This window comes from Pyxicephalus adspersus, chromosome 3 (assembly GCF_032062135.1).
Source record: "Pyxicephalus adspersus chromosome 3, UCB_Pads_2.0, whole genome shotgun sequence".
In the NCBI taxonomy this organism is placed as follows: Eukaryota; Metazoa; Chordata; class Amphibia; order Anura; family Pyxicephalidae; genus Pyxicephalus; species Pyxicephalus adspersus.
The window spans coordinates 13,731,452-13,757,983 of record NC_092860.1 but is presented as its reverse complement, the minus strand read 5'-3'; the positions used below and the strand labels follow the sequence as shown (position 1 = coordinate 13,757,983).

General features: G+C 39.3%; 1 protein-coding gene across 8 annotated transcripts in view; it reads left to right on the top strand.

Moving 5' to 3' along the window:
- The window catches only part of RALGAPB (Ral GTPase activating protein non-catalytic subunit beta), a 53,161-nt gene extending 28,925 nt beyond the window's left edge, over nt 1-24,236 (top strand). For 3 of the 8 annotated variants that reach the window (XM_072403661.1, XM_072403665.1, XM_072403663.1), the window contains 22 exons: nt 1,255-1,456; nt 2,939-3,106; nt 4,240-4,354; nt 4,472-4,622; nt 5,379-5,443; nt 5,826-5,952; nt 8,046-8,081; nt 8,980-9,113; nt 10,398-10,580; nt 11,640-11,794; nt 12,054-12,241; nt 12,373-12,479; nt 12,753-12,905; nt 13,180-13,389; nt 13,614-13,772; nt 14,523-14,691; nt 15,060-15,182; nt 15,285-15,418; nt 16,559-16,667; nt 18,221-18,299; nt 18,383-18,531; nt 19,382-24,236. In XM_072403661.1, coding sequence (XP_072259762.1) covers nt 1,255-1,456; nt 2,939-3,106; nt 4,240-4,354; nt 4,472-4,622; nt 5,379-5,443; nt 5,826-5,952; nt 8,046-8,081; nt 8,980-9,113; nt 10,398-10,580; nt 11,640-11,794; nt 12,054-12,241; nt 12,373-12,479; nt 12,753-12,905; nt 13,180-13,389; nt 13,614-13,772; nt 14,523-14,691; nt 15,060-15,182; nt 15,285-15,418; nt 16,559-16,667; nt 18,221-18,299; nt 18,383-18,531; nt 19,382-19,575 — 3,110 coding nt within the window. In that variant the 3' untranslated portion in view covers nt 19,576-24,236. The remainder of the gene's footprint in view (nt 1-1,254; nt 1,457-2,938; nt 3,107-4,239; nt 4,355-4,471; nt 4,623-5,378; nt 5,444-5,825; nt 5,953-8,045; nt 8,082-8,979; nt 9,114-10,397; nt 10,581-11,639; nt 11,795-12,053; nt 12,242-12,372; nt 12,480-12,752; nt 12,906-13,179; nt 13,390-13,613; nt 13,773-14,522; nt 14,692-15,059; nt 15,183-15,284; nt 15,419-16,558; nt 16,668-18,220; nt 18,300-18,382; nt 18,532-19,381) is intronic. The other 5 variants (XM_072403666.1, XM_072403669.1, XM_072403664.1 and 2 more) reach the window with 3 other exon arrangements.
- The last annotated feature ends 2,296 nt before the right edge of the window (nt 24,237-26,532 follow it).

Here is a 26,532-nt window from a genome sequence, read left to right as displayed (position 1 = left end):
GGAAATTATTCAGCTTCGTTTCAAAACCCACTCTTGGAGGAATATTATATCTTATGCACAACAGACTTCCTGTCCACTAGAAGCCCCTCTACAATAGGTTGAATTCACCAAAATTAAAATACATGCGTTAAGGGATAACTTATTCCAATCTTTTTACATTATCATTGAGGTTGCATGTTAGTTTATATAGCATAATGATATGAGCCTATTGTCTAAACAATGCGTTGGGCAGAGCTCCACAGCACACATGAAATAGGGTAAAAGATCTAACACTTTTCAATGTATGGGATTCATATGCAGATAGATTCGTTTTCTTTTCATGGAAGGCAGCTTCTGGTTTCGAAGTAATGGAAATTTTAATTATTTAGATTGGCGGCTGTCCCTAGCTGTCACCCCGTAAATCCGTAGATTGGCGGCTGTCCCTAGCTGTCACCCTGTAAATCCGTAGATTGGCGGCTGTCCCTAGCTGTCACCCTGTAAATCCGTAGATTGGTGGCTCTCCCTAGCTGTCACCCCTTAGATTCATTATTTGGCTGCTGCCCCTAGCTGTCACCCCATAAATCCGTAGATGTGGCAGCTGTCCCTAGCTGTGGTCCCTTAGATCCTGTAAATTGGTGGCTGCCCCTAACTGTCACCCGTAGATCCATAGATTGGTGGCTGCAGCTACATATAATACAGGGACTAGAAAATTGTCAGGTTTATACACTATTAGGTCAGAGATATGTTTTGCTGTTTATTTATTTTATTTTTCCCTTGAAAAAAAAATGCAACAACATTTGTTCCCTAGCTGTCGCCCATTATTGGATGCCACCCTTGGCTTTCACCTGTAGATTGGTAGGCTGCCCCTAGCTGTCACCCCGTAGATTTCGCGGCTGTCACCCCGTAGATTGGTGGCTGCCCCCAGCTGTCGCCCCTTACATCCATAGATTGGCGTCTGCCCCCACATATAATACAGTGTATATGAAATTCGGAGCGTTATACTATATATTAGGTCAGACAGGTATATAACTGTTCAAAGCATTTTTTCCCTTTGAAAAAACATGTTACGGAGTTCCTTAAAGATCTGGCATACATTCACTTCCAGCAGATCACTCGCCTTATTCTCACTGGACTATAGTCTACTACTAGCACTGATTTCTGTATCGCCTCGTGTGTGTGCGCTGTGAAATCTTTGTGTCCTTCTTTCCCATGAGCCGAGTCACATGCTGTGTGTTAACAACATCCAATCAAACGCTCTTTCCTCACTTTCTGCAGCAATAGCTACACAGGCCACTGTCGAGTTGCGGCGTAAAGGTTCCCAGATGTCAACAGACACTATGGGATCGAGCACTGTGTATGATGCCAACGAAATTCCTGACAATTACGAGGCCGGACGGGCCGAAGCCTGTGGAACCTTATGTAGGATTTTCTGCAGCAAGAAAACCGGGGAGGAAATATTGTCTGCCTATCTCTCCAGGTATGGTATTGTACCTACTGTATGTGGTTCCTGATCTCTTCTTATTTTTTATTATAGGTTACTGCAACTTTTCCTAGGTCATAACTAGCTATGCAAAGGCATATGGTGTACATGGTTTTGGATTCATATCGGTTGAGTCTACTAAGAGTTGAATGAAAATTCTTGTGCTGAGAGTTACTTTAACGTCACTCTGTATTTTTTTTACATGAAACTTTTTACATGAAAAATTTATTAAAAAAATGGGCTTTAAAGGCACCTGCTAGATTTTTTTATATTTCAATGTTTTTATTTTTTATAAAATTTTTAGGAATAGGGTACAGAGATAATACAGTACCAAAAACATTATAAATATCAAAATAACATTGAGGCAATGAAACAAATCAGCCAAAGGCTTAAAATGATGAATAACTATGGTAGTGGTCCACAGATGAGATGGGCGAAAGGAATGGGGAATAAGTAAGGGCTCACGATTTCAAAAATGAGTCTGTCCAGGTTGCAATATGAAATCCAAAGCTCCCATGTAATTTTAAAAACATTTTGTTGTTAATCATAATCCAAATGAGCTTGGTGTATAAGACCACAAAGGTAATGGTTTTTGATTTCCAGGCTTTGGCTATCCTGCTAGAATTTTTTTACGACTACAATATAATTTTAAGAGTTTTACAAGCATAATTTATTCAATCATTAAAAAGTAAGCACACATTTCAGCAAGCATATTAAGTCTTGTTAGTTTTGACACGTTTCTCAGAATCTTCTTCTTCAGGAAAAGTAGGACCAATACATCATATTTCAGCTAAAATTATATAAAATTTTTCATACTTTACCATTAAATGTCCCAATTATGGTTAGAAGTGAATGTCTTAAATAACAGCTGATATAAACATACATTGTTCACTTCACATGTGCAGAAAATTACCAACTTTGGGCTGTTGAGCTGTATAATAGCTGATGGTGGCAAATATTGTTAACTTGTGCTTTTACGTTGCAGGAGAGGAGACTCTGGACAATAAGATAATTGAGTAGGAAAATACAAAATATTTTTATATATTTACAATTTTGGCAGTGTAAAAACATTCAATATTTGTCACTGGAAACAATCTTTTCTGATTATTTTCAGTGACAAAAATGACCGATAAAGAAATGAGCACTGTACACACAGCTCTGTTTTGTTCCATGGAGAGAGGAGAGCGAGCAAGCAGCACCCCACACTCTTCTCCATTGACTTAAATTATATATATATCTGGGATGTGGATTTCATCATAGTAAGTTCTGCTTGTCAGTTAGCACCTGGCTTCACCTTGTCCTGCCTATATTGGCAAAATATTATTACTATGATATACTGTGTCTTAAAGGTTGTGAACGAGAGACACAAATTAGCGTGTATGTGACCCCCTAAGTCATAACTGAATTTGGTACAAGTTTAGACTGCCATACAGGAGCCTTTAGGTAATTATTTCTAACCTAGTATTCCTTTCTCCACAGGTTTTATATGGTCTTGGTGCAAGGGTTACAGATTGGGGAGTTTATCTGCCACCCTGTACTTGCCAGCATTATCCTGAACTCCGCTCCCCTTTTCTGCTGTGATCTTAAAGGGATCAATGTTGTTGTTCCCTATTTTATTTCTGCATTGGAGATTATTCTGCCTGACAGGTGAGCTTCTTCTAAGACTTCATGTGTCAAGACATTATTATGGCTGCATTCTATTGAGATTTAGCATCCTATTTCTCACTCAGCGTTTGCCCTGGAGTCAGGTGGACTAGAAATGGTGATGGTGGGGGTCTTTTAATTGGGGACATGGACAGCGAAGAAAATCTGTTCTGAACCTTTTTTCCCACACTGAAAAAAAAAAAGAAAAAATGTCTGATAGAATACTTCTTATTAAATGAATTACTTCAGGCCTTGTCTTGCCCCTTAAAGGTATATTGAAGGAGGTATGGGGGGGGGGGCTTTTTCTGTCTTTTTAAAGAACACTCTATTTGCCTGGCAGTGTCTTACTTATGTACTTATGTACTAGGATGAGCATGCCAGTAAAACAGCATTTTTCAAGGCTTCAACAATAGCAGCCTCCTTAATTTTTACCAGATGGAGTCCCTTTTCTTATGCACAGTGGGAAGCCTTAGTACAGGATGTATCTGATTCTTTATTGGAAACAAGCAAATTGTAGTTGTTTTCTTGTTTCCGTAATGGATTCTCCAAGTACCTGTATATTCCTCCAGCAATTGGATGAATTCGCAAAAACTCAGAAAGGCAGCCTTAAATAATAAAAAAATCTGAGGCTCGCCTGCAGAGCTAAATCGCCCACTGCAGAGGTTAGCATCCAACATTTCTTAGCTGTGGTCCACCTACCAATTGCTACATCACTAGTGTATGTGGAACCACAGTGTGCGAATGCAGGGATCAAACACATCTGGAAGTCCGAGATACTGAATATTTTTTCCAGTAGTGGCAGTGCGAAGAATTATTTTTGTACTCTTATGGAATCTTTTGTTTTAGTGGAAGATCACGGGAACAGCAAACCCTCATTTGGGGTAGAACAATGACTTTTGAGATACAGATGTAAAACCTGAGCACTGTACTGTGCATCTAGTGTCTATATCTGCTAGCCCTCAGGTTTCGCTTAAGGAGAACTTGTTTTGATTACCTTTAAAAGCCAGGGTTCCTGTTCAGCTCTGCAGGCCTCAATCGCCTCCTTGCAACACCACCTTGCATTACCTGTTTGTGTGATCAGATCTATTTATCATTTATCTGATTTTTTTTTTTTTGTTTGTTTGGTTTTTTTTTAGGGAGCTGTCAAAGTTTAAAAGCTATGTAAATCCCACAGAACTAAGGAGATCTAGTATTCACATCCTACTCTCCCTGCTGCCTTTGCCACACCATTTTGGAACTCTGAAATCAGAGGTAATTAGTTATTGTGGTATCTTGTTTTTGTACGGTCTTTTTATAGGTTGTCTGTTGTCATTCTTGTGAATCCTGTCAAGCAGCAAATAACGGAAAACCTTCACATTTCATACACAGGTTTTGTTAGAAGGCAAATTTAGTAATGATGACTCTGGCAGTAACAGTGACAAACCTGTTACCTTCCTGTCACTAAAACTCAGGCTGGTCAATATCTTAATAGGAGCCCTGCAAACCGAGACAGATCCCAACAACACACAGATGATTTTAGGTGAGTTGTGGTTCTGTGGTTTTCATGATTCAAAATGATGGTCAACTAACTAAATGGGTGAAGTTCAACTCTTAACAGGAAATACTATTTATTATTCATTATACATTTTGATATGAAAATTTAACTGGGCATATTCTACAGGTGATGGCCAAAGACCAAGGGTGCATACACATGCTAGATTTTTGTCGTTGGAAACTATCTTTCACAATTGTTTCCAATGAAAAAAGATTGAAGGATGAATGAATGAGCGTTGTACATACAGCGCTGTTCTGTTTTATGAAGACGGGAGGGGGTAGAATAAGCGAGCAGTACCCTCCTGGCTCTCCTCACTTCATTTCTAATACAGTTATTTGTCTTCTGTCTTTCATGGATCCCCCAGGACAAATCCATGAACAGCATCGGACGGCTGCTGTACACAAGTCAGGTTCTCGTTCGAGATGAGCCCTGCAGTTCATATCAGCTGAGAATCATCTGACATGTGTACACAGCCTAAGATCTCCGCTATTACAGCCCCTGCGCATCATTAACATCCACTGCTTGCCTAAAGGTTGACTAGAATGATAAAACGTGGGTGTCTGATTTTTTTTTTTTTTGGCCTTCCACTGGTATAAAGGATTACTTTTGGTCTTTCTTTTTGGTGTGACAGAAAAGTGAATTACCATGTCCACTAGAACTTTTATTTTTGATTATTGTAAAGTGTTATTAATATTTGAATTATTTTTTTAATTAACCTAATTGGTGACAATTTTGCTTCAGGTGCAATGCTGAACATTGTCCAAGACAGTGCATTTCTAGAAGCCACTGGAAATCAGGTGGAGATGGTAAGAAAGCTTTGTGTATATATTATCATATGCTTTAACTTGTTTCTTGATTCGTTTTCTAACTCTGTAAAAGTAATAGATGTATGTATGCTGAGAGGACCAGATCCTGTCAGAATAGGAACATGGCAGCTGCCCCATTATCTTTGTTCCATTACTTGAACCAAATATGACCTGAAACAAAATATGCTGAGAGGAGTTCTGACTCATGGCCTTTTCTGTGTCATCAACTTCCTTGCAGTATCTATGATCAGTACTAGGGCTTGGGAGCATGCACCTTTTAAAAAAAAAAGTCAGCAATGGCAGTAATTGAAAATAATTGGTATTTCTCATAAATGCTACATTGATTTGGGGGTTATTGGTAACTTTTACTTACGGCTTATAGATTGAAAACAATCAGATGAAAAGCCACAGCAGAACAAACAGCGGCATCAGCACAGCCAGCGGAGGAAGCACTGAGCCCACGACACCAGACAGTGAAAGGCCTGCCCAGGCACTCATGCGTGATTACGGTAAGACTGTCTCTTTTAGAGGGGAATGAAGAATGATATATACATTTCAGTGACAAAAGTATCATGCAAGGGCAACTTGTCTACATTATGTATGTTTCAGTCCTGTCCGCTCAGCAGCTGTCCATGCTCCTATAGATGTAGGTGACCTTTTGGGTTGTAAATGATTATATGATAGTATAGGGTAGTCAAGTAAAAAGAATGACAACAGAGCTTGCATAATTTAGTTACATACATTATACTCTAAGAGGTCAGAATATTAGAATCACTATAGTGTGGTCCTGACCCTACCCAGAAGAGCTTAAAATCTACTATTCTAGGAGTAATCACTACTAAGTTTGTGCACCTGCTGTATGTACACTAAATAGCAAACAATTTGTGCACACCTAAACATTACTCCTCTATGAGCTTTTTGAACATCCCATTCCAAAACCCTGAGCATTAATAATATAGAGTTGCCACCCAATTTGGGTTATATCCAACTCTGTTTCTGAGAAGGATTTAAACAAGATTTAAAGTGTGTCTGTGAGACATTGTTTTCATTCAACCAACAGAACATTTCTGATGTTAGAAGAGCACCTAGGCCAGGGCTCTGCGCCGACAACTGGAGTTTCTTAAAATTACTCGCCACTTGTCTTTATGGAGCTGGCTTTGTACACAGGGACATAGTCATACTGGAGCACAAATGGCCTTCTCTGAACCGTTGTCAGAAGGTTGGAAGTGCACAATTGTATTAACTTCCAACTATATGTTGTAGTTTTCAGTTCCTAGAACAAAAATGGAATTGTTCATTTGAAAAGATGTCCACGTTCTTTTGACTGCACAGTTTAAAAAGGAAATCAGTGGCTTCTCTTTTTTGTGTAGATCTTAAACTAAGATGTATTTAACACCTCATGCATCACCTCATTCTTTGGTGTTTTTCTACATAACAGCTGTCCTAGTGGAACCTAAATGGCACAGTTCGAAGATCAGATTCTTTATGGATTCGATAAGCTTGTTACATTACACAACTTCACTCTTACCATAAAGCCAATTTACTCTGCGCTAAGTGCCTGCAGAAATCTGTCCCCAAATAAATGTATGAGAAAGGGTACTCCAGCCAAGCTAAAAAGTGAGATCTTTACACACCCAAATGTGCAACATTCATGACCAACTGGTGTGTGTGTGGTCAGCTTTATAAAGAATAGGACGAGTCTTGCCTAGACAAATGCTGACACAAGCCTAACAGGAAAATATAGAAGACCTAATGTAGCAAGGCATAGCCTGTGATGTATAGGCAGCAATATTCTTCATAGGTAACTAAGTTTATTCTAAAATAAAGGTAATCCTATTATGTGTCAGTTGCATCATACATGGGCATCTGCTTTGCTGATAGGTAGTTGCATGGTACCATGTATTGGTTTGCATAGTTGGAAATAACATAGCATGGATGTGTTGTAGTGTTTAATGTATCAGTGCTGTGTATGCTTTAATGTCTCGTCCAGTAGTTATGCACATTTTTAGATTCATAATACATGGACCAGAAAATAAAAAAATCATAGCTTTTGCATTTCTGAAATATAGCCTGATGCGCGTGGCACTTTTGCCTAGCATGCTTGCAGGACTCCATTCTCCATTAATAATGGGCCTGTTCAATATTAACCCTGCTGGTATCTTCACCTGACCTGCACCAAGGGGTTTACTCTCCCTGTCCCTTTTTGACAGGATAAGGCACAATCCAAAATTTGTTGTCCAAAAATCAGTTTGCCAAAAAGATGAAAACACACTCAAGTCATTAAGGTCTCTGCATTCTGTTCTTTCTCAAACAAAACCTCTGAATCAAAGCTGTATGCGTTCAGTTCCAAAATAAATTGAGAAAAACCAGCAGCAGGGATAGCTTTCCCTTTTTCATTACTTAAGGACTGCAACCTATGGCTTTTTATTTTGTTATGGGAATTTCTTCTGGAACTGGGAACCCCCCCTAAACCTTCTGCGTGGATGTGCCTGAATTACAATTACCAAGTGCATTATAAGGAGGGTATCAAATTTTGCTGATCATGAGGTCCCTTTAAAGCATTAAATAACTCTGGTTCTTTTTACTGTTGTCTTTCCTATAGGATACCCAGGTACCAATCCAGCCAGCTATCATTATTGTAATTCATTTAATTCTTTTCTTATTACACCCAATTCACTCAATAATTTTAAGATACAAATTAACCACTAACAGTCACAGGTCACTGAAGTTAATTTACTATGTAATCCATTTCTTTCGTATATCATTGTATTGGAATGTATGTTTGCATGGTGTTCTATCATCATTGGTTATAATGTACAAATGTTAATTAACAGCAGACTTGTGTTTGAAGTTTTTGTCTTTTCAACAAAGAAAAAGAGTTGCAAGATATATTAGATTAGTATTGGACAAGTGGAAAACTATGCCAAATTACAGGTAGAACAAGCAATCCTTTCACAGAAGATATACACAGATGGTAACGGTTATGATGTAACCGCTTCAGTGAATTGCCAACGTGCTAATTTTAACGAGGAATTAGCTGCTGGATGAGTAAAGGCAGGCAAGGTGAATATTGGGGTTTTGAAATGTGACCCTTTGCAGAAACGATATAAAATAAAAATGTTACTGTGATTTCTACATGAAGAACAATGTTATCATGTTAAAGGAAGCAAAAAAAACAAGTTTACTGACAAGTTTTTAGTATACCCCCAAAGTCAATACCTTTACAGTCAAACTGTAGTTTTCACTGCCAGATTGTATCAGATTATTGGCTATAGGGAACAAGATACCATAGTTAATATTTTACGTCTCTTCCCAATGTTCCTGCTGTGAATTAACATGCCTATATACCTGATTGCGGACTGATTTAACCTTGGCTTGTTTCACCTAATGGGGAGTGGAAGTGTTAATTGTACCCAGTTTGTATCTGTCTTTGTGCTCTGTGGCTGCGCCCTGCCCCTGGGCTGTCCGCTTACTGTTACTAACGAGTGGTTGTTTTCCCTCCCTGGCTTTGCACTGGTTCTGCGGTTACATCCTAGCTCTTCATACAGATACAGCTGCCGGTCTGCTCATGCGCAGCATCCACCTGGTCACACAGAGGCTCAACGCACAATGGAGGCCAGACATGAGCATCTCATTGGCTGCCTTGGAGTTGCTGTCAGGACTTGCCAAGGTCAGTATCTGCAATGACTACAACATAAATGCACATTGGAAAACCAAAAGTAGCTGACAGATGTGAAATGCAGTTATTCAGAGGTACATTTTCTACAGCCACCCCCTGCTTTCCTGAATCCAATTCAACAAGCAAAGAATCTGACACGTCTTGTAATGTCAGAGCATGCCTAGTTCTTATGACCTGTAAACATTTTTTTTGGCCTGTTACTATGATGGAAAGCCTCACTAGCCAATGTTCTGGAAAGAAGTAGACACGCATAAGTATTTTTGAGAACCTAGTGTTTGGGCAAAGCGGTAGGTACTAAAGCTGCTCCATGTCAGGGACCATAGTTGACACCAAGGCTGGAATTCAAACATGCATCCTTTACAGTGGGGCTAAAAGAATTAGTTTACCAAAAAAAGATGACAAGCAATGTCAGTTGTGCAATAAAATAAACTTACCTTCTTCATCTCAGTTTTGTATCTTCGTATATCTTGAATAGCTGGACTGGAATCAAGTAACTTCCACACTGGTGCACGACAGTTAGTTTGTTTCCCGCATTATTGAAGAAAAGATTGCAAACTTAATTTATTGCGTAGAGGTATCGCCTGTCCCTTCTACAATAAATAACCTGCCTGAACACAAATTTTTCTTAAGTTTACTTCTGCTGTAAGCTCACAGGAAGTGATGAGAACACTGCAATTCTGGGTAAGATTAAGACAAATTATTTTGTACTTGCAGTAATGTTCTAAGGCTACGTACACACGTCAGATGATTTTCGTCCATTATTCGCCTCAGAGCTGATATCAGATGAGAATCTGGCGTGTGTACAGTGCTCATCCTATTGGGTGATCCAATGACCATCCTGTGGGGGATCCAGGTAAACGAACAATCATAATGAAAGTAAAGGGAAGAGAGTGCAGCGGGGTGCTGCTCCGTTGTTCTCCCCCTCCCCTCTCCATAGAGCAGAATGGTGCTGTATGTACAGCACTCATTCATGCATCGTACAGTCTTTATTGCACATGTGTACTTAGCCTTAGCTTGAAAATGGAATATTGAAGCAGCCATCACACCTAAGTACCAGTTTTTATTACATTTTGTTTTTATGTTTAGGTACTGTTGATATTCTTATCAGGCTAAGACTGTTATCCTAGGTGAAATAAGACCTGAAATGAAGAGGCAGGTTAGGGCCTTAAGTTTCTCGGCTTCCTTGCTTGTTCAAGGGTCACTTTACATTCATGGTTTTCTGTTTATAGTGTGGTGTTTTATGTCAGTAAAATTATTTTACTCCTCTTTTACCAGGTGAAGGTGAACATTGACTCTGCAGACAGGAAGAGGGCTGTGAGCTCAATATGCTCATATATTGTGTATCAGTGCTCGCGGCCAGCTCCACATCACTCCCGGGATCTCCACTCCATGATTGTGGCTGCTTTTCAGTGCCTGAGTGTCTGGCTCACCGAGCACCCCGACATGTTAAATGAAAAGGTGGCCTGCTTTTTTTTATCTTTAAACATTGTTCAATATTTTACCTATTTGTAATTTTATACTTCCCTTACTTCTAATTCTTTCCTTAAGCCTGATTCCATCCTATTTTTTCTTTTTTTTGCTTTTAAACAACTTGTGTTTTATTAGTCTAATGAGTATGCTGCAGTAGTTTCTGTTTTTGGAAAGGGAAAAAAATAAAATATATCAGTGCTTTCTTGCAAATTGTAGATTTTTCTAATTTAGTGTTGATTGGTTACAGTCTGTGCCTGTAAATATATATAATCAAGCTGCTTAAGTACACTAACATACCCAATAGACATAAAAGCCACTCCTTTTTTATCAGACTGGGTGACACTTTTGGATTCCTTTATTCCCTTTTCAACATACCCTATGTGGTTATAGGCACCAATGAAGTGCCTCTGACAACCACCAGCCAATTTAAGTGTACCTCTGTGTTCCTTTAACAGTGGAGCTGTCCTCAGCATTTCAGGGACAGTTGTAATAGTAACCAGTAAAAACAATGGGCTAAAACTGAATGATTTGGGTCAATTCTGCAGTCATCCATGAATCCAAACACAAGCAGCAATATCAGTGATTGACCTCATCACACACATATTATAACCAGTGTGTTCAGTTTTAATAAGTGATTTTAGGGCATGCCAGGATTGCTTTAAAGTGGTCTCTAAACAAATCAAACTGCAGTACCTGTGACCGAATAGGTAGCATGCTCACTATTGCTTCCTCTGCCGAACTCTGTGTCACTGCTATGTCCTCTAGTAAACCACAGCATGCAGTTGGGGGCACAAGCATTTACCAATCTGGAAAGTTTCAAATGCCAAAAACTAAAAAGGCTGCAGCACTGGAACAGGCAATGTAGTAGACATGAGTTACCCTGAAAAGAGTTATAAATACGTTGCTTTATCTTGTGCAGGAACCTGGGATTTTTTTTAGGCGGCCTGATAATGTCCCATAACTGTGTTATTTCTATTTCCTGCTTTCATATTTACTTAACGCAGAGTCCATTGACAATCTTATTTCCTAACCTGTCTCCAACTCCAGGATTGTCTAAAAGAGGTTCTGGAAATTGTAGAGCTGGGAATATCTGGCAGCAAGTCCAGAAATCCTGACCAGCAGGAGGTTCGATACAAAGGCGACAAGGAGCACAATCCAGCCTCCATGAGAGTGAAAGATGCCGCAGAAGCCACCTTAACATGGTAGCACACCTATTTTTTTTCACTTTTTTTGTCATTCTTTTTTATGTGAACATGAAAAGGAAGAAGAAACCAAACCAAGAAACTAAAATCTCTGGACACTCTCACATCTTAGTTTTAGTTATTGGGTCACTCATGTTGTATTGAGGCATGTCCATATGTTATGAATCTTCAAGTATATACACCATAATATAAAAATGTATGGGGAGTCTGCTTGTGGAATCTTTGCTGAGTAGAGACCAAGATGTTTTCTTTCTTGCAGTATTATGCAGCTACTTGGTGCTTTTCCCCCTCCGAGTGGACCGGCCTCTCCCTGCAGTCTGGTTAATGAGATGACGCTGATCACCTACTCTCGTTTGCCCACTGTTGGAAAACACAGTTTCCGCTACTTTGTGTTGGATAACAGCGTCATACTGGCTATGCTGGAGCAGCCTCTGGGAAATGAGCAGAGTGAGTCAGTCAAACTAAGCTCTCCTGTTATCATATCACTTCCTGGATCAGTTATGCATTTTTGGAATGAGTAATGCTTTTACATTTTATTTCACTTTTTTGTCACTCTTTATTTTTCCTCTCATTTGTAGGTAATCCAAGTCCCTCGATTACTGTATTAATCCGAGGCATGTCTGGTCGCCATGCATGGTCTATGCAACTTTGCCACCTTCCTCGAGCAGCAAGAGCTAACCAGCGAGTGAGTAATATTTTAGAAATGTCCCCACTGGGCTTTTCATATACATATTGTATTGTGGGTATCTATTCGAGAACCTTACTATTAAATCAATTTTATACACACTTTTATGTGTATTTATACTTTAGGGAGTTCCCTTTATGTACTTCAGTGCAGAAGATTAATTTTCTTTTTGTTGTTACATTTATTTCCTAAAGCCATCATATTTCTCACATATGGTAGGAATCTTTATGTGGGATTTTAATTCCTAAATGACTGGTTCTCTTCATTCTATAGATGTTCATTCCTGAGCAAAGACCGGAGCCCCAGAATGACGTGGGTATAAAATACAATGTAAAGCACCGACCGTTTCCGGAAGAGGTGGATAAGATTCCCTTCGTTAAGGCCGATCTCAGCATTCCTGACCTGCATGAAATTGTTACTGATGATGTGAGGACGCTTTATTTTTTTCCCATTAGTACAGAAATTTCAGCCAATTGTCAAAATTGATCAACAAACTAAATTATATCCAAGAATTGGCTTGCTTCTCTAGAGCAGTGCTTTCTAAGTCTTTTTCATAGTTGTAAAGTTTTTAAAGCACAGCATAGTGCTTGCATGCTAATAAACAGAAATGTAGTAGACTGTAGTGGTTCTTTCTGAAAATTGTATTTATTTACTTGTTCTCTGTTAGTTATTCTTTTTTTTTTTCTTTTTTCCTCTGTAGTTGGAGCGAAGACATGAAAAGTTGAAGATTGGAATGGCCAAACAGATATTATATGAGACTACACTGGATCAGAAGAAAGAGGAAGAGTTCAAGAAGAAGAGTTATCCAGACCCAGTAACAGAATGCAAGCCTCCCCTTCCAGCACAGGAGTTCCAGACTGCCCGGCTGCTCTTATCACACTTAGGCTTTCTGTCTCTTGAAGCACTAAAAGTAGGTAACATTTGTATGACATACCCCAGGAGTAGTGGCAGTCTGGGCACTGATTAAAGTGTGTATTGCACCAAAACTGATTTGCCTCAAATTACCTTTTATCGCCCTTAGTGATTTTGTTGAGCACATAATCCCTCCCAAGACTGCCTGGATCCCTAATTCTGTGCTTTGTCTGTTATACTAATACCTACCAGTTTAAATTAAAAAAAAAAACCTTCTCTTAGGAACCTGTAAACAGTCGTCTACCTCCTCACCTTATTGCCCTTGACTCGTACATGCCCGGGTTCTTTGATGATATCGGATACCTGGACTTACTTCCTTGTCGTCCCTTTGATACAGTTTTCATTTTCTACATGAAAGCTGGCCAGAAAACAAGCCAAGAGGTGAGACACATCTATATCTTGAAATATTTAGGCAAAATATATTACTATCGTCCTGACTTACATTTCAGCAATAAAATTGTACAGTTTTTGTAATGATTTTGTTACCACCTTAACCTAAACACCTGAACAAAATTCTGCAGCATTTTTATTGGGTTGTGTCAAAGTTTATTACTGCATTGGTATCATTTTATTTTAGTTGCTCTAAGTCCTAAAAGAGAACAGAAACCTTGAAATACCTTCTGCTCTGGGATCCTTAGAAGCTTATCACAGAACCAAATGTATAGATATTCAGCCATGTGATCTCTACTGAAGAGCAGAAATGGCATTCAGTTGATGATCCTCACTAAGCTTCAGCAAAAGATCAGCAGTTTCTGGAGCTTGGAACTCACACATGGCTACTCTCTCCTCATCTGTGTGATAGTGCTAGGAGCCTCTGTATCCAATGCCAAAGCACCAGTGCTATTACATTGGAGCATGGTGGAGTGAATTGCATACTTCCCTTAACCAGAGTTTAACAGATGGCTTTCCGCTCTCAGTTGTGGAATAGAGTGGTAGGTTAGCTAAAAGAATGAAAGAAGCAGTTAACAGAACATGTTGTATGCTTTTAGTATTCACTTTTATTTGTAACAGTTTTCTTCGACATTGCATTTAACAAACTGGATTATTAAACTACTTACTTTAATTATTTTGGGTTTCATTGAAGGTACTGATATAATTTCTAAAATTACTTAATATGCAATGCATTCACAGGTGTTGAAGAATGTTGAGTCATCTAGTAATGTGCAGCCTCATTTCCTGGAGTTCCTGCTATCTCTCGGCTGGCCTGTGGATGTAGGAAAGCACCCAGGGTGGACAGGTCATGTGTCTACAAGCTGGTCAATTAACTGTGTCAGTGAGAATGAGCAGCAGCACGATCAGGGTATGTATAGGAAGACTGAATCTGGCAGTATGGATTCTTCCTCATTAGCCCCGATCAAGGGTATATAGACAGAAATGCTGGTACATAGTCCTATCCACTGTAACACCGCTGATTACTATATAACTGTGCTTTCAGATATTTCTGCTGATTGTTTTAGCAACAAATACTGAATCTTACTAGCACTCTTACTTTGTAAGGTTTAGACTTTTGTCAGCCTGGATTTTTTGTTTATTTGTTTGACACCATTCACTGTAAAGAGATCTTAACGCATGATAATATATAGAGGCCAGCAGTTTTAGAAAAGTGCCATTCATCTTTGCTCAACACCTGCAATTATTACATAGTGAATAATTTTGGTTTACTTGTAGATGACACCACTAGCACAGAGGACTCAGGAGGAAGCATATTCAACGGACAGAATAAGGTCCTCTATTACGCCGATGCACTTACAGAAATTGCTTTTGTGGTGCCATCAGTAACAGAGGCTCTCAGTAAGTTCTGATCCATCAGTGGATTAAAATGCTTGGACCGTTAGTTAAAATGTGACTCATTACAAGGTTTTATTTTTTTATTATTATTTTTTCTCTTATTAGGGGAGTCCTCTGAAAGTAATGTGTCTGAACAGGAAGCTGATTCCAATATGGACCTGCTACCTGGAATATTAAAACAACCTTTGACGTTGGAACTTTTCCCTAATAACACAGAAAGCTTAAATTCCACACAAAAGGTGAGTACTATGTTATTTATCCACTAGCAAAAGATCAGTAAAGGCCTGAATTATTCCCTGGTGCCTCTGCCATATTTTGACCTTGATCTTGAACAAAAACCTTGTTAAAATGCGGGGTCCTCTGATATAATTTTGCATTAGCAGTGTTGTATGCACTTTTCAGCATGTAACATGGGGTTGTTCAATGTACTAATTTGCAATATTAACACATTGTTATTGATTAATTTTGGTCAATCTGATTCAAAACCAGTTTATGGTCAATTTATAAAATAATCAAATGGACTGCTCCATCAACTGAAAAAATATCCCTGTCCAGCTTTAGACTTATTGAAAGAGTTAGATCATGCCTGCACATGCCAACTCTCTTTTAGGGCTTCTTTACGCTATGCGTTTGGTTACATTGCACCTTCCAGAGCATGTGATATGCAGGAACCTCAGACATTGCATAGAAAGCAATGTTTGACATTGTCACTATATAAAATGCAGTGTAGTTTTTCTACAATTACTGCTGCATGCATTTGTTGCTTTCTCTGCACTGTGACGCTCAATGTAACAAATGGGACCAGCTTCTTGATGGACAGCAATGCATGTGTTTCAGTATAACATGCATGCAGTATAATCATATGATCAAAATGTATTGCCTTTGATCAGCTATGAGTTAATTCACACCCCTACTTACCTGCAGTAAACTGCTCCCCCCTCACTACAGGTAATTCTATAGTAAGTTCCAATTATCCTTAGATCAGTGGTTGTGATTTACATCCCTGTGTAGAATTGCACTGCAATTGCATTGCACTGGTGCATTTCTTAACATGACACTTCTTAATGATGGTAATTGGTAATGCTAAAATGCATGTAAATATGTAATACCTGGAATGGAATAGACCTAAGATCCAAGTAAAACTGATATTTTCTTTTAGGTAAATATAAATATTCTAAAGTACTAACATAATTTCACTGAACACACCTTCACTCAATATTTTTTAGGGTTGTCCACACATTTTGCCATATTAGAAAGCTTTTAAGGGATGACATGAATGAAGGGAATCTGGATAATTGGGAGAATTCTGCTCTGCACAATACAACTAAAAAACTGTAATTTACTGATAGACTTGTAATGTTTTTGTGTTTCTTTTCTAGCTTAGTCCAACATCACGTACAAAGAAGCTTCCACATGGAAGAACTGTCCCACCACTAGGACCAGAGACTAAGGTGGCTGTTGTGTGGCTAGAGCAGTATGATGATTTGGGTATGTTTTTTTGTTTCCCGGATTGTATGATTTTCTATTATAGTTTTACAGTGTCTACTACTTGTGAAATTCCTCTTCTGCACTTCTGTTACCCCTAAAGAAAATCTGTACATGGAGAAATATGATAGATATGATATGATAAGGGAAATGCTAGATGACTAGTTTTATTAGGTGTCAAAACATTCTGAAATATGGACTTAGAACAATGCTAATAAGGAAAAGTAAAGTTAGGCACGCTAATGGTTATTGGGTAGTCGGTGAGCTAGCCTACCACTGCCAACTGGTTGAAAATAGCAGCGTTCATAGGCAATAATAGTTCACTTCACAACTGTCCATGTACACTAGCTCTAAGGCTATGTACACACATGCAATAATTGTCATTGGAAAGGATCTTTCACAATCCTTTCCAATGACTAATGACTGCACAATGTATGAACGAGTGCTGTACATACAGCACCTTTCTGCTCTATGGGGAGGGGAGAGGGAGAAGAATAGAGCAGTACCCCACTGCGCTCTCTCCCCCTTCACTTTATTACGATCGTTCGTCGTCCATGGATCCGCCAAGACAGTTGTTTGGATGATGGACGACGAGCGCTGTACGTGCACAAGATTCTCGTCCGATATCAGCTCTGAGCCAATTATTGGACAAGAACCATTGCATGTGTGTACGTAGCCGAAATCACTCTATCTGGTGTGAGGATGAGGCACATTGTGATGTTTGGACATGTGGTATATAGCTTGTGAGTTCTGAATGGCATGCTGTCCTAAATGGAAAAGCTACAACACCTAAGTGCAGTTATATTGGTCCAAAACTTCAATGAGCTGCTGCATTGGCCAATAGGGATATTAACGAGCCTGGTGAGTTACAACATCAGATAGTGAGAAATTTTCCTGATTAGATAGGTATAGCAGTGTATGTGTGGACAGACACCTTATACCTGATCTCCATATTCTTAAATTTGGAAAGTACTCCAGTATCAGTATGGCAGCCGAGGAGATTTTCCTAATGGCATCCTGCATGTCTTGCAAAGTATGGTTTCTTTTTCATTTTGTTGCTGTCTTAGATTTCCCAAATACCCAGCCTTTTAAAAGCATTTGTCAATAATCAGTTTTTTTATTTCAGTGTATTCTCTATCATTCTTTACTATGGCTTGTACACAGAGACTTTGAAGATCAGCATAATTTAATAAGACCCTTTCACTAACCTAAATACAGGCAAAAGTCAACAATTCAATTTATCCACTGAAAGGTCTGTTCCCGCGCACTGCTTTATATTTTGATCTGGAGACAGGGTCTCTTTAGCTTTCAACTTCTTTATAAACCAACAGCTATAATTTAGAAGTGTGCACATAAAGAACCTCAATCTATAATCTTTATTTACCTCTACTATTTGTCAGTGTTATGCCAGCATCAATGCATTTAGTGGTATTTACATGAGCTTTTACCACTCTATCATTTGTCACAGAGTTGTATTAGTTGCTGTCTCACTGTAACTAGAAGCACTTTCCACACCACACAAGAATGGTTTAATTAAAGTTTTCTCTTCCATACAGAGAACTTCCCTCTGGCAGACTTGGCAGCCGAGACCAGCACTGGTATTGAGACCACTACAAACAGCAGTACGTCTCTCAGGTAATGCAATTTCCTGGATGGTAAAGCTTGTCCTCGCCTGTGACAAACTGCAGAATAAATCTGTATGTTTTCCCTTCTTACAGGAACAGCATGCCTGACAAGGAGGTCCCAGTAATATTTATTCACCCATTATACACTGGTTTGTTCCGGGTAAAAGTCCATGGGGCTTCCGGGAAATTCAACATGGTTATTCCCTTGGTGGATGGAATGGTGGTCAGCAGACGAGCACTTGGTAAGCAATGGAAGAAGAAAGAAAAACACTTTTCATGCCAGATTGCGTATTGAATGGCAGGACACAAATGTTTTTAAACATCTAGTTACAACATGTTGGTAGGGATATAGTTGCCCATTCTGTTTTAAGATCTGAGTTATGTCTACACAAGTCCTGCTACACCATAATGGCAATATTATCATGCTTTCATTGGGATATATTCACTGGACTAGTTTATACTTTGGCTACAGTTCTGTGACAACGTAAAGCATAATCTGCACTTTTTACACAAGAATCGCGCAACATTCACCCAAGTGCATTAGCGATTACACACAAGTCAAGGCTGTTTCTTCAAAGTCATGGGAGCTTCCTTATGTTGTTGTGATCCCTGGTCAGGTTTCATTCAGTTGCAGTGCTGCTTGAGAACTACTGAAAGTGTTTTTTTTTTAAATCAAACTGTAACCATCGTAAATCTGTTACTCAATATGTCTCTGTGCTCCTTTTCAGCATTGCATTGCTGTGTGCCAGCAGTTGATTAATGGCCTCATGTAAAGAGACAATTTGTATTGGAATGATTGGAGTTTTACAGCTTGCTGCCAGCTTTGCATTGAGCTCTGCTTTATTACTTGCTGAGGTTATAGTAGACCTATACTTGTTAAGTTTGACATCCTTATTTGCTTACTTGTTCCAAATTCGGTACACCAAATGTTAAAGGAAGAAGGTAAACATGCTTGCCAGGAAACTCACAGTTGAAGAATGTGATATAGAAACAATAAAATGTATCAAAGTGATGTTAGATTTTCCTACTTTACCTCTCAGATAGTTGTATGTCCTTTTACTAAAATCCCATAACTCCTTTTCTCCTTTCCAGGCTTTTTAGTGAGACAAACTGTCATCAACATCTGTAGAAGAAAGCGTCTAGAAAGCGACTCATACAATACGCCACACGTGCGCCGGAAGCAGAAGATCACAGACATAGTAAACAAGTATAGGAACAGGCAGCTGGAGCCCGAGTTCTACACCTCCCTTTTTCAGGATGTAGGCCTGAAGAGCTGCACTCCCTAAACCAAAGTCCCTATTTGGAGGGCCCGCGCAGGCACATGACTGTCATAGGGACCGCTCTGGCAAGGCCTGGAAACCAAAAATACGAGCTTGGTGCACTGAATGTGGATGAAAAGAGGCTCTGCAACCTGCCACTTAGTGCCCAGCTTGAGGAATCCCATTTAAGGCTCATGCTAGCAAAAGACTTTGCTGACCACTCTGTAGACTGTCAAGCTGCACACAGATCTTCGGGAAGGGTCCACACATCACTACTAGAGCACCAACCCTGAAGAGCAAAACAAGGCTTGACGGAACAGCGCCATGGACAAATGCCAGCGCATTAGCCATATCGGTTTAGTCATCCCACTCCACGTAACAAACCTGAAACCACTTTCACGAGTTGGAATTGACTCTTCTTTTATAAGAAAGGGTGATTTAAGGCTATTGTCACCTTTGTATCTCGTGTTCCGTAGCCTTAATGCTGACACAGTCCTGTCAGTAGGGAGGTTCAAAACATAAACCTCACTAGATGTATGCAATGTTTTTATTTTCTAGTATTTCATGGGCTTATTTAATAAAACACTGGGGTGCGCTAACTTGTGGCATCCAATCATAAATGTGCATTCCAGGCATTCAGAACTAATGCCTAATTTGTTGCCATGGGCTGCACTGCTGCTCTTTGCATTATGGTTTTATGTATGAAGTATTTAATTGAAGGATTGTAAGCCTTATCCTTGGTCATGTTGTGGCAGCCTAGAATGACGAAGAAACCTGATTGGTTGGAATATAATAGAAAATTCATTATTTAGCAAGTTTTTCAAATAGAGACTTTATCCATAAAACCAAATTGTAAAAATAAGCTGTTTTTGTGCCACCTGAGGACTTTGGACACGCAAAGTGTGGAGTATATATATATATATATATATATATATATAATATTTTAATGCTTTCAGTCCCAGGGCCCTACCAAATGAAATGCATTATTATCCATTAAATATGGCGTCCCAATATTGTACTCATGGATCACACCCATACATAGCTAGGCAGAGCCTACAAGAGAGTCGTATTAAATATGGCCCCTGTTACTAGTCTAAAGTTAGTCACTACACAACTATTTTTATTTATTGTTTTTTATTACACAACTGCAGCTTGTAAAAACCCATTTATGTGATGAGTTTGCCCCTTTTGAAATCAGAATTTTTGTATTGCTGAGGCATGTTAACATTCAGTGCTATTGAGCGGAAGGTGGACACCTGACACATGTAGTCACAAGATTACAGTGGTGGGGTTATAGTTCCTCCTGTCTTTCTTTGATGTGTGCCGTGTTAAGATGCTGATTTGCATTATACTTGTACTATGTACAATATATAATTAGCACTGTATCTCTGCACATATCTATTAGTGGTTGACTGATCCCTGTGTAGCTTCATAAAGTTCATAAGGGTTCTCCACATGTACAGACTCCTCTAAGCATCAACCTCAAGAAATCCCAAACTCTGTTATACACTGCAGTGCTTCTTTAGGTGAAAATGGACATTTCTACCCTCCCATGTGTGCTGATAATGATATCAATATGGTGCTCCATAATATCTGAAGCAAGCTTCTTCCAGTTCATACATACAAAGCAGGTTGTGCCCAAGCACTGTGCATAACAGGTAGGATTATTAGAGCAGTGAAGGCAGAGTTCACATAAGTCAGTGATAATCCAAGAGCCTGTGCTATCCAGCATAAAGTAGATGCATCAGGTAGGATTTTGGGCAGCTAGCACTGCTTTACTTCAATACAAAGCAGGCATTAGGAAACCACCTCTTTTATAGTCCACTATTACATAAAGTACTCCTGTATTCAGTATCTAATTGAACAATTATCTGGATTTCCCATGTGACAACCAGTTGCCTCCCTTTCATATTGTGTAACTTCTTCTAGCAACTGTGAAGGGACAAGCTGATTGGTTGCAAAGAGTAAAATGGTTTTTGTTAGGACATTTATCACATGACGGTCATCATGCATTTTTGGTACATACAGGAGATTTTAACAGGCCGGAAAGGAGTGGGCAGAAGTAAGTACTAGACAAAGGTCTGTATTTATTAAAGCTCTCCAAGACTAGAGAAGATTGAGTATCTTAGGAGAAACTGGGTGATCAAGCAAACCTGGAGCCAACTAATGGCGAATGATCTTTAGGAAATCCATTCCAGGTTTGCTCGTTCACCCTGTTTCCCCAATGATAGTCTATCCTCCTCTAGGAGAGGCTTGAAAAGCTTTACTAAAACGAGCCCAAGGTGGGCTGTAGTACCGCATTGATGCTATGGTGGGTATTCCTAAGGGTGTGCGCCAATAAGGTTCAGGCTGAGTTTTATGCTGTTTATTCAGAAATCACTGAGAGGTATTTGTACATGTGGACTTCCTTCTGACCTGCAGGTTTTGGATTCCCATTGACGTGTATGGAAACACAGAACCTGTTTAAAGCTAACAAAAGAATTGTCTACACCAGCTCTAAATAACACCCGTTTTTACATCTATCCAAAATAAATTTCTTTTGTGATGCTTAGTATGGGGTCACATGACATCTCAGAGGTCCCAAAGATAGTCACTGCTGGAAGACTTCCCTCTGCCAGATCTGTGATCACAGGTAGCCATATACCGCTTAGCACATGTCACTGACTACAGGTCATATTCTCATCCATATCCGTCATGGCTCATGGAGTCATTCGCCTCTCCCAGTCCACCATAGGATTTGCATATCACCTATTTTCTGCAATCTAGAATGCTTCAGCAGTAAATAATTTTATTTTTACCTTTAGGAAATTCCCAACAACCTCAGTAGGACGCCACCTTTCCCATCCCTCTTACGTTGTCTTTCATATCAACCTATTGCTGTATTTCTTTGCAATTATGTGATCTTGACAGATGTTCAGACCATAAGAACTGCAGAGTGTGTGAGATTATACACGTGAAGACTCCCGAAAGTCCTAGCGTGATTCGTTCTCGTACAGTCAGCGGGGCGGGTTCCTCTCTGACAATCGAAGATTAGACTAAGAGATCTTTGTACATAGGTTTCTCTTTTTTTCTGTTCAGAATTAACTTTGCATATTTTTTTTCACTGATCTAAAACACCTTTCACTTTTTGCCTTTTTGTGGGGTGTACAGTCTTGCTCTGATTTGTAAAGTTTTCATTTAAATGTTAAATTGTTCCCCTTTTTATTCATTTCAGCATTGCTAATATACACGGGTATTCTTCAACGATGGAGAACAGGAAAATAGGAGGTGTTGTGCATAGCAGCCAACCAGATCAGAAGCAGGTAGTCATTGGCACCACTTTCATGTTTTAAGATTGGCCTTGTTAGCAGATTAAAGCACAACTCCAGCTTTTGGGAAAATCTGACACAGTAAAGCAGGGCAGTGGTATAAAAATCTTTGTAAATTATATTCATTTCTGGTTTTGCTCAGTTACACAACCTGCTGCACCCATTAATAAGCTGCTTCGTGTTACCAAGGTCTATGGCTGTCTCCAGACCTCTAAAATGGGTAATGTGCAAACAACATACCACTCGAAACTGTTGTCCCATAACAGGGCAAATTAAAAAACAATTGGCCTGATGAATACTATAAAAGCCTGCATTATTGTAATTAAAAGCAGGATATAGTTTGAATAGACCTGGGCTCTCTGCAGTGATTGCTTTTCAGTCTGTGTCCTGATAGTGTTCAGCCCTCGCTATTCTTATTGTCACTGCAGGAGAAACCTTTAAAATCTTGTAACTAGAACAAAAGTAGAGAAAGTTATGTCCCCTGACCTCGGTGCGATTGAAATTTGTACTTCCAATGGATCTCTGGGACAAGGGAATATATCCAATGTGGGCACAGACAATATTCTTCACAAAAACCTACGAAGCAGTAAGGCCTCCTTCAGATATTTGCAGTGCATTTAAATTTTGGTGTTTTTCATAATAATGTGTCCACACCTAACGGGGAAAAATGATAGGACCTTTTTTTGCAACAGTGCAGGTACATTGAGATGTGCTACAGTGCTCTTAATACTGATCGGTGGCCCCATTCTAATGCAATATTGCACTGTGCTGCCTGCCATTTACAGCATTGCATTGCTCTGAAGGGGGTCTGATAGTGTCAAAAGTCCATTATTTCATTGCAGTGTCCTACAACATATTCTACATGTTGTCCTACAACATATATCCTACAAGCGTATTGTGAAAATTACCCCATGAAGGCAGCCGCACTTCCCCCTTGTTTGCACTCTTCCACTTATAGCTAAATACAAATAAACATTCTTATTTTTTTAATGAATTCCTCCTCTTTCTTTGGGAACAACACTATAGCGGATTAATATGCGCCCACAGAAGTGGATTTTGTATGCACAGTTTTATCAGCGTTCCCATTGCCAGTCACGGGCGCTTAGCATAGAGTTTGGAGCGTGTTTCCGAGACGCACTTTTTCCTCCGTTACTGTATTTTTCTTTTTTTATGTATATAGGGCGTTGCCACAAGAGCTGCGGAGTCGCTGTAAATAGTGATACGACTCTGCCTAGCAGGTTTCCTGTAACCTTTTTCCTGTTAAGCCACGAAACATGGTTTCTATTCATGCAAGTTGCCTTTCTCTGAAAGGACAAAATCATCAAATATTGAATGTAACACATTTAGTCAAATAAATTTTAAAGGAAATTATTATTTAAATATTGTGTGTTGTGTGTTTTTTTAGGTACTACAATGCCAGAAAAAATGGGTACCTTGGGAGTGAAGGACTACTGATAGAAAAAAAAAAGACCTCTATAATACAACCTCCCCGTAATACAGATTTATTATCTGCCAGTAGAACTCTAATGAAAAACACTGAACTTTTTGGTGTGAAATCACTTCTGTGTCCTCACTTTGTGGACAGGGCAGTCTTCATTGGTCACCATTGTAAGCAACTCTGTGTGTAAATGGGGGGGGGGATATTAATTATTATTTTGTGTGATATTAATTATTATGTGTGTGCAGGGCTGTGAATTTGGAGTTGGAAGTTGGAACATTTTTGATGACAACCCTTGCTACCCAATTGCTTCCAACTCTGACTCCACTGCCCTGGAAAAGAATCGGACATATAGAAAAAAAAATATTTAATAAAAGCTAAATATACAAAGAAATCTTGGCTGCCACTGACTTTATACACTGAGGAACCCCACATGTCCTATGCTTGGTGTCAATGACCTACGTGCAAGAACTGTATCATTCAGTAAGCCTGGCATGAGGCTGAAGATGATGTGAGCAATGCACCAATCATGTTTTTCAGGCACCATGAACTGGACATGCTCAGCCAATCACAACTGAAATAAACATGATTCCTAGCCAATCGCAATGGATAGATGCTTTATTATATGAATTATACTGCATGGTCATGTGGTTTTAGTTTGCTTCAATTGGCAAGCCATCATTCAACCTGCTTCCTGGCAGAAAGTTTCTCGGTAAGGATTACCTGTTTTGCTTCCACCATAATATACTGAATGGTATTACAGATATTGACTCTAAACTGTTAAGGGAATACAACATTTCCCCTAGAGTGGGCGCTTTATGAAGACTGCGTGGCATGTTGGGTTGCATTAAGGAAACCCCCATTCGTATGAAATGGTCTACCAACACACCGGAGTATTTAGGTGATTGGGCAGGAACTTTTGTTGTTTACCACAGCACTAAATCTTAGGTATGTTGGGGTGCCATTAAAAGCATTTGTGCACCATGGCTGTGTCTCATTTGCAACCCCTATGTAATGTAGAGCACTGCATAATATGTTGGTCCTATGAATACTGTTTAATAATATTATGTGAAGTTAGCCAAAAAACAGGTTTGATTTTAGTGCTGTTTTTTGTCACTTGAGCAAGATGTTGCTGCAAATGGGCATCAGGTAAACTGCTGATCATTTTTGGCCTCATTGACTAGTAGGTAAGTTAGAGATATGAGAGCTGGACTTGCACACAGGGTAGGTTGGTGACATTTATAAATAGTGCTCACTTAGTACTAAGGTGCTCAAAGTGTGCCAAGAAAATATCTACCACACCATTACACCACTACCACTATGAACCCTTGTCACAGGACAGGATGGATCCATGCTATCATGTTGTTAATGACAAATTTCGTCCCTAGCATCTGAATGTGACAGCAGAAAATCATCATCAGACGAGCCAATGTTTTACACGTTTATATATTGGTATCAATAGAAAATGTTTCAATCAACTTTTACTTGTATATTTTCTAATTGAATCCAATGTGAAAAATATAGATTTATTTTTATACATACATTTAAAGGTCGAGTGTTGTCTTTGTGACTTAGTTCCTGGGTCTGTATACCTGGTGTGGCCATGCCAAGGAGACCCGTTATTCCTCCTGAATTTTATAATTATTTTTTTTTATTATGTCCCACTGGAAGTTTTTGGAGGAAATCAGATTAACCTTTTAAAATCACAGAATGAGGGCGGTCCTGGGACCTTTGGGGGTTTTCAACTAGGATACAGATACCTAATAAATACACCATCTGACTTGGATACTTTGGGGCTCATTTATACGTACAGCTGCACCACAACTGCAAAACAAAACTGCACATCGGCAATATGCTTAACAAATGTGACCTGCGCTGGGCCAGCTTTGGGATTCTGAAGATGAGACAGATTGGCGGAACCCAATAGGAAAAAGTAAATCTGGGTGCCCCAAGGAGTTGTCCCTATTAAAATTTTTAGCCGAGTGAACCCAGTGATGCTCTCCTCTAATCATTGACCTCATTTTGCTCCACTCAGTAAAAACATAACCCTGTGCAGTTTTGTGGTCTTTATCAAGGTCCAACTTTTATAAATAGAACAGATCATGGTGTGTCTATTGCAGTGCAACAGAGAGTGGATTGCGATATGTTATAAATAGAGCTCATAGTCACTGACCTAGTAGGTAAATATGATGTTCCTAGCTGCAAAATAATGGGAAAAAATGTAAAAACAAATGTCGG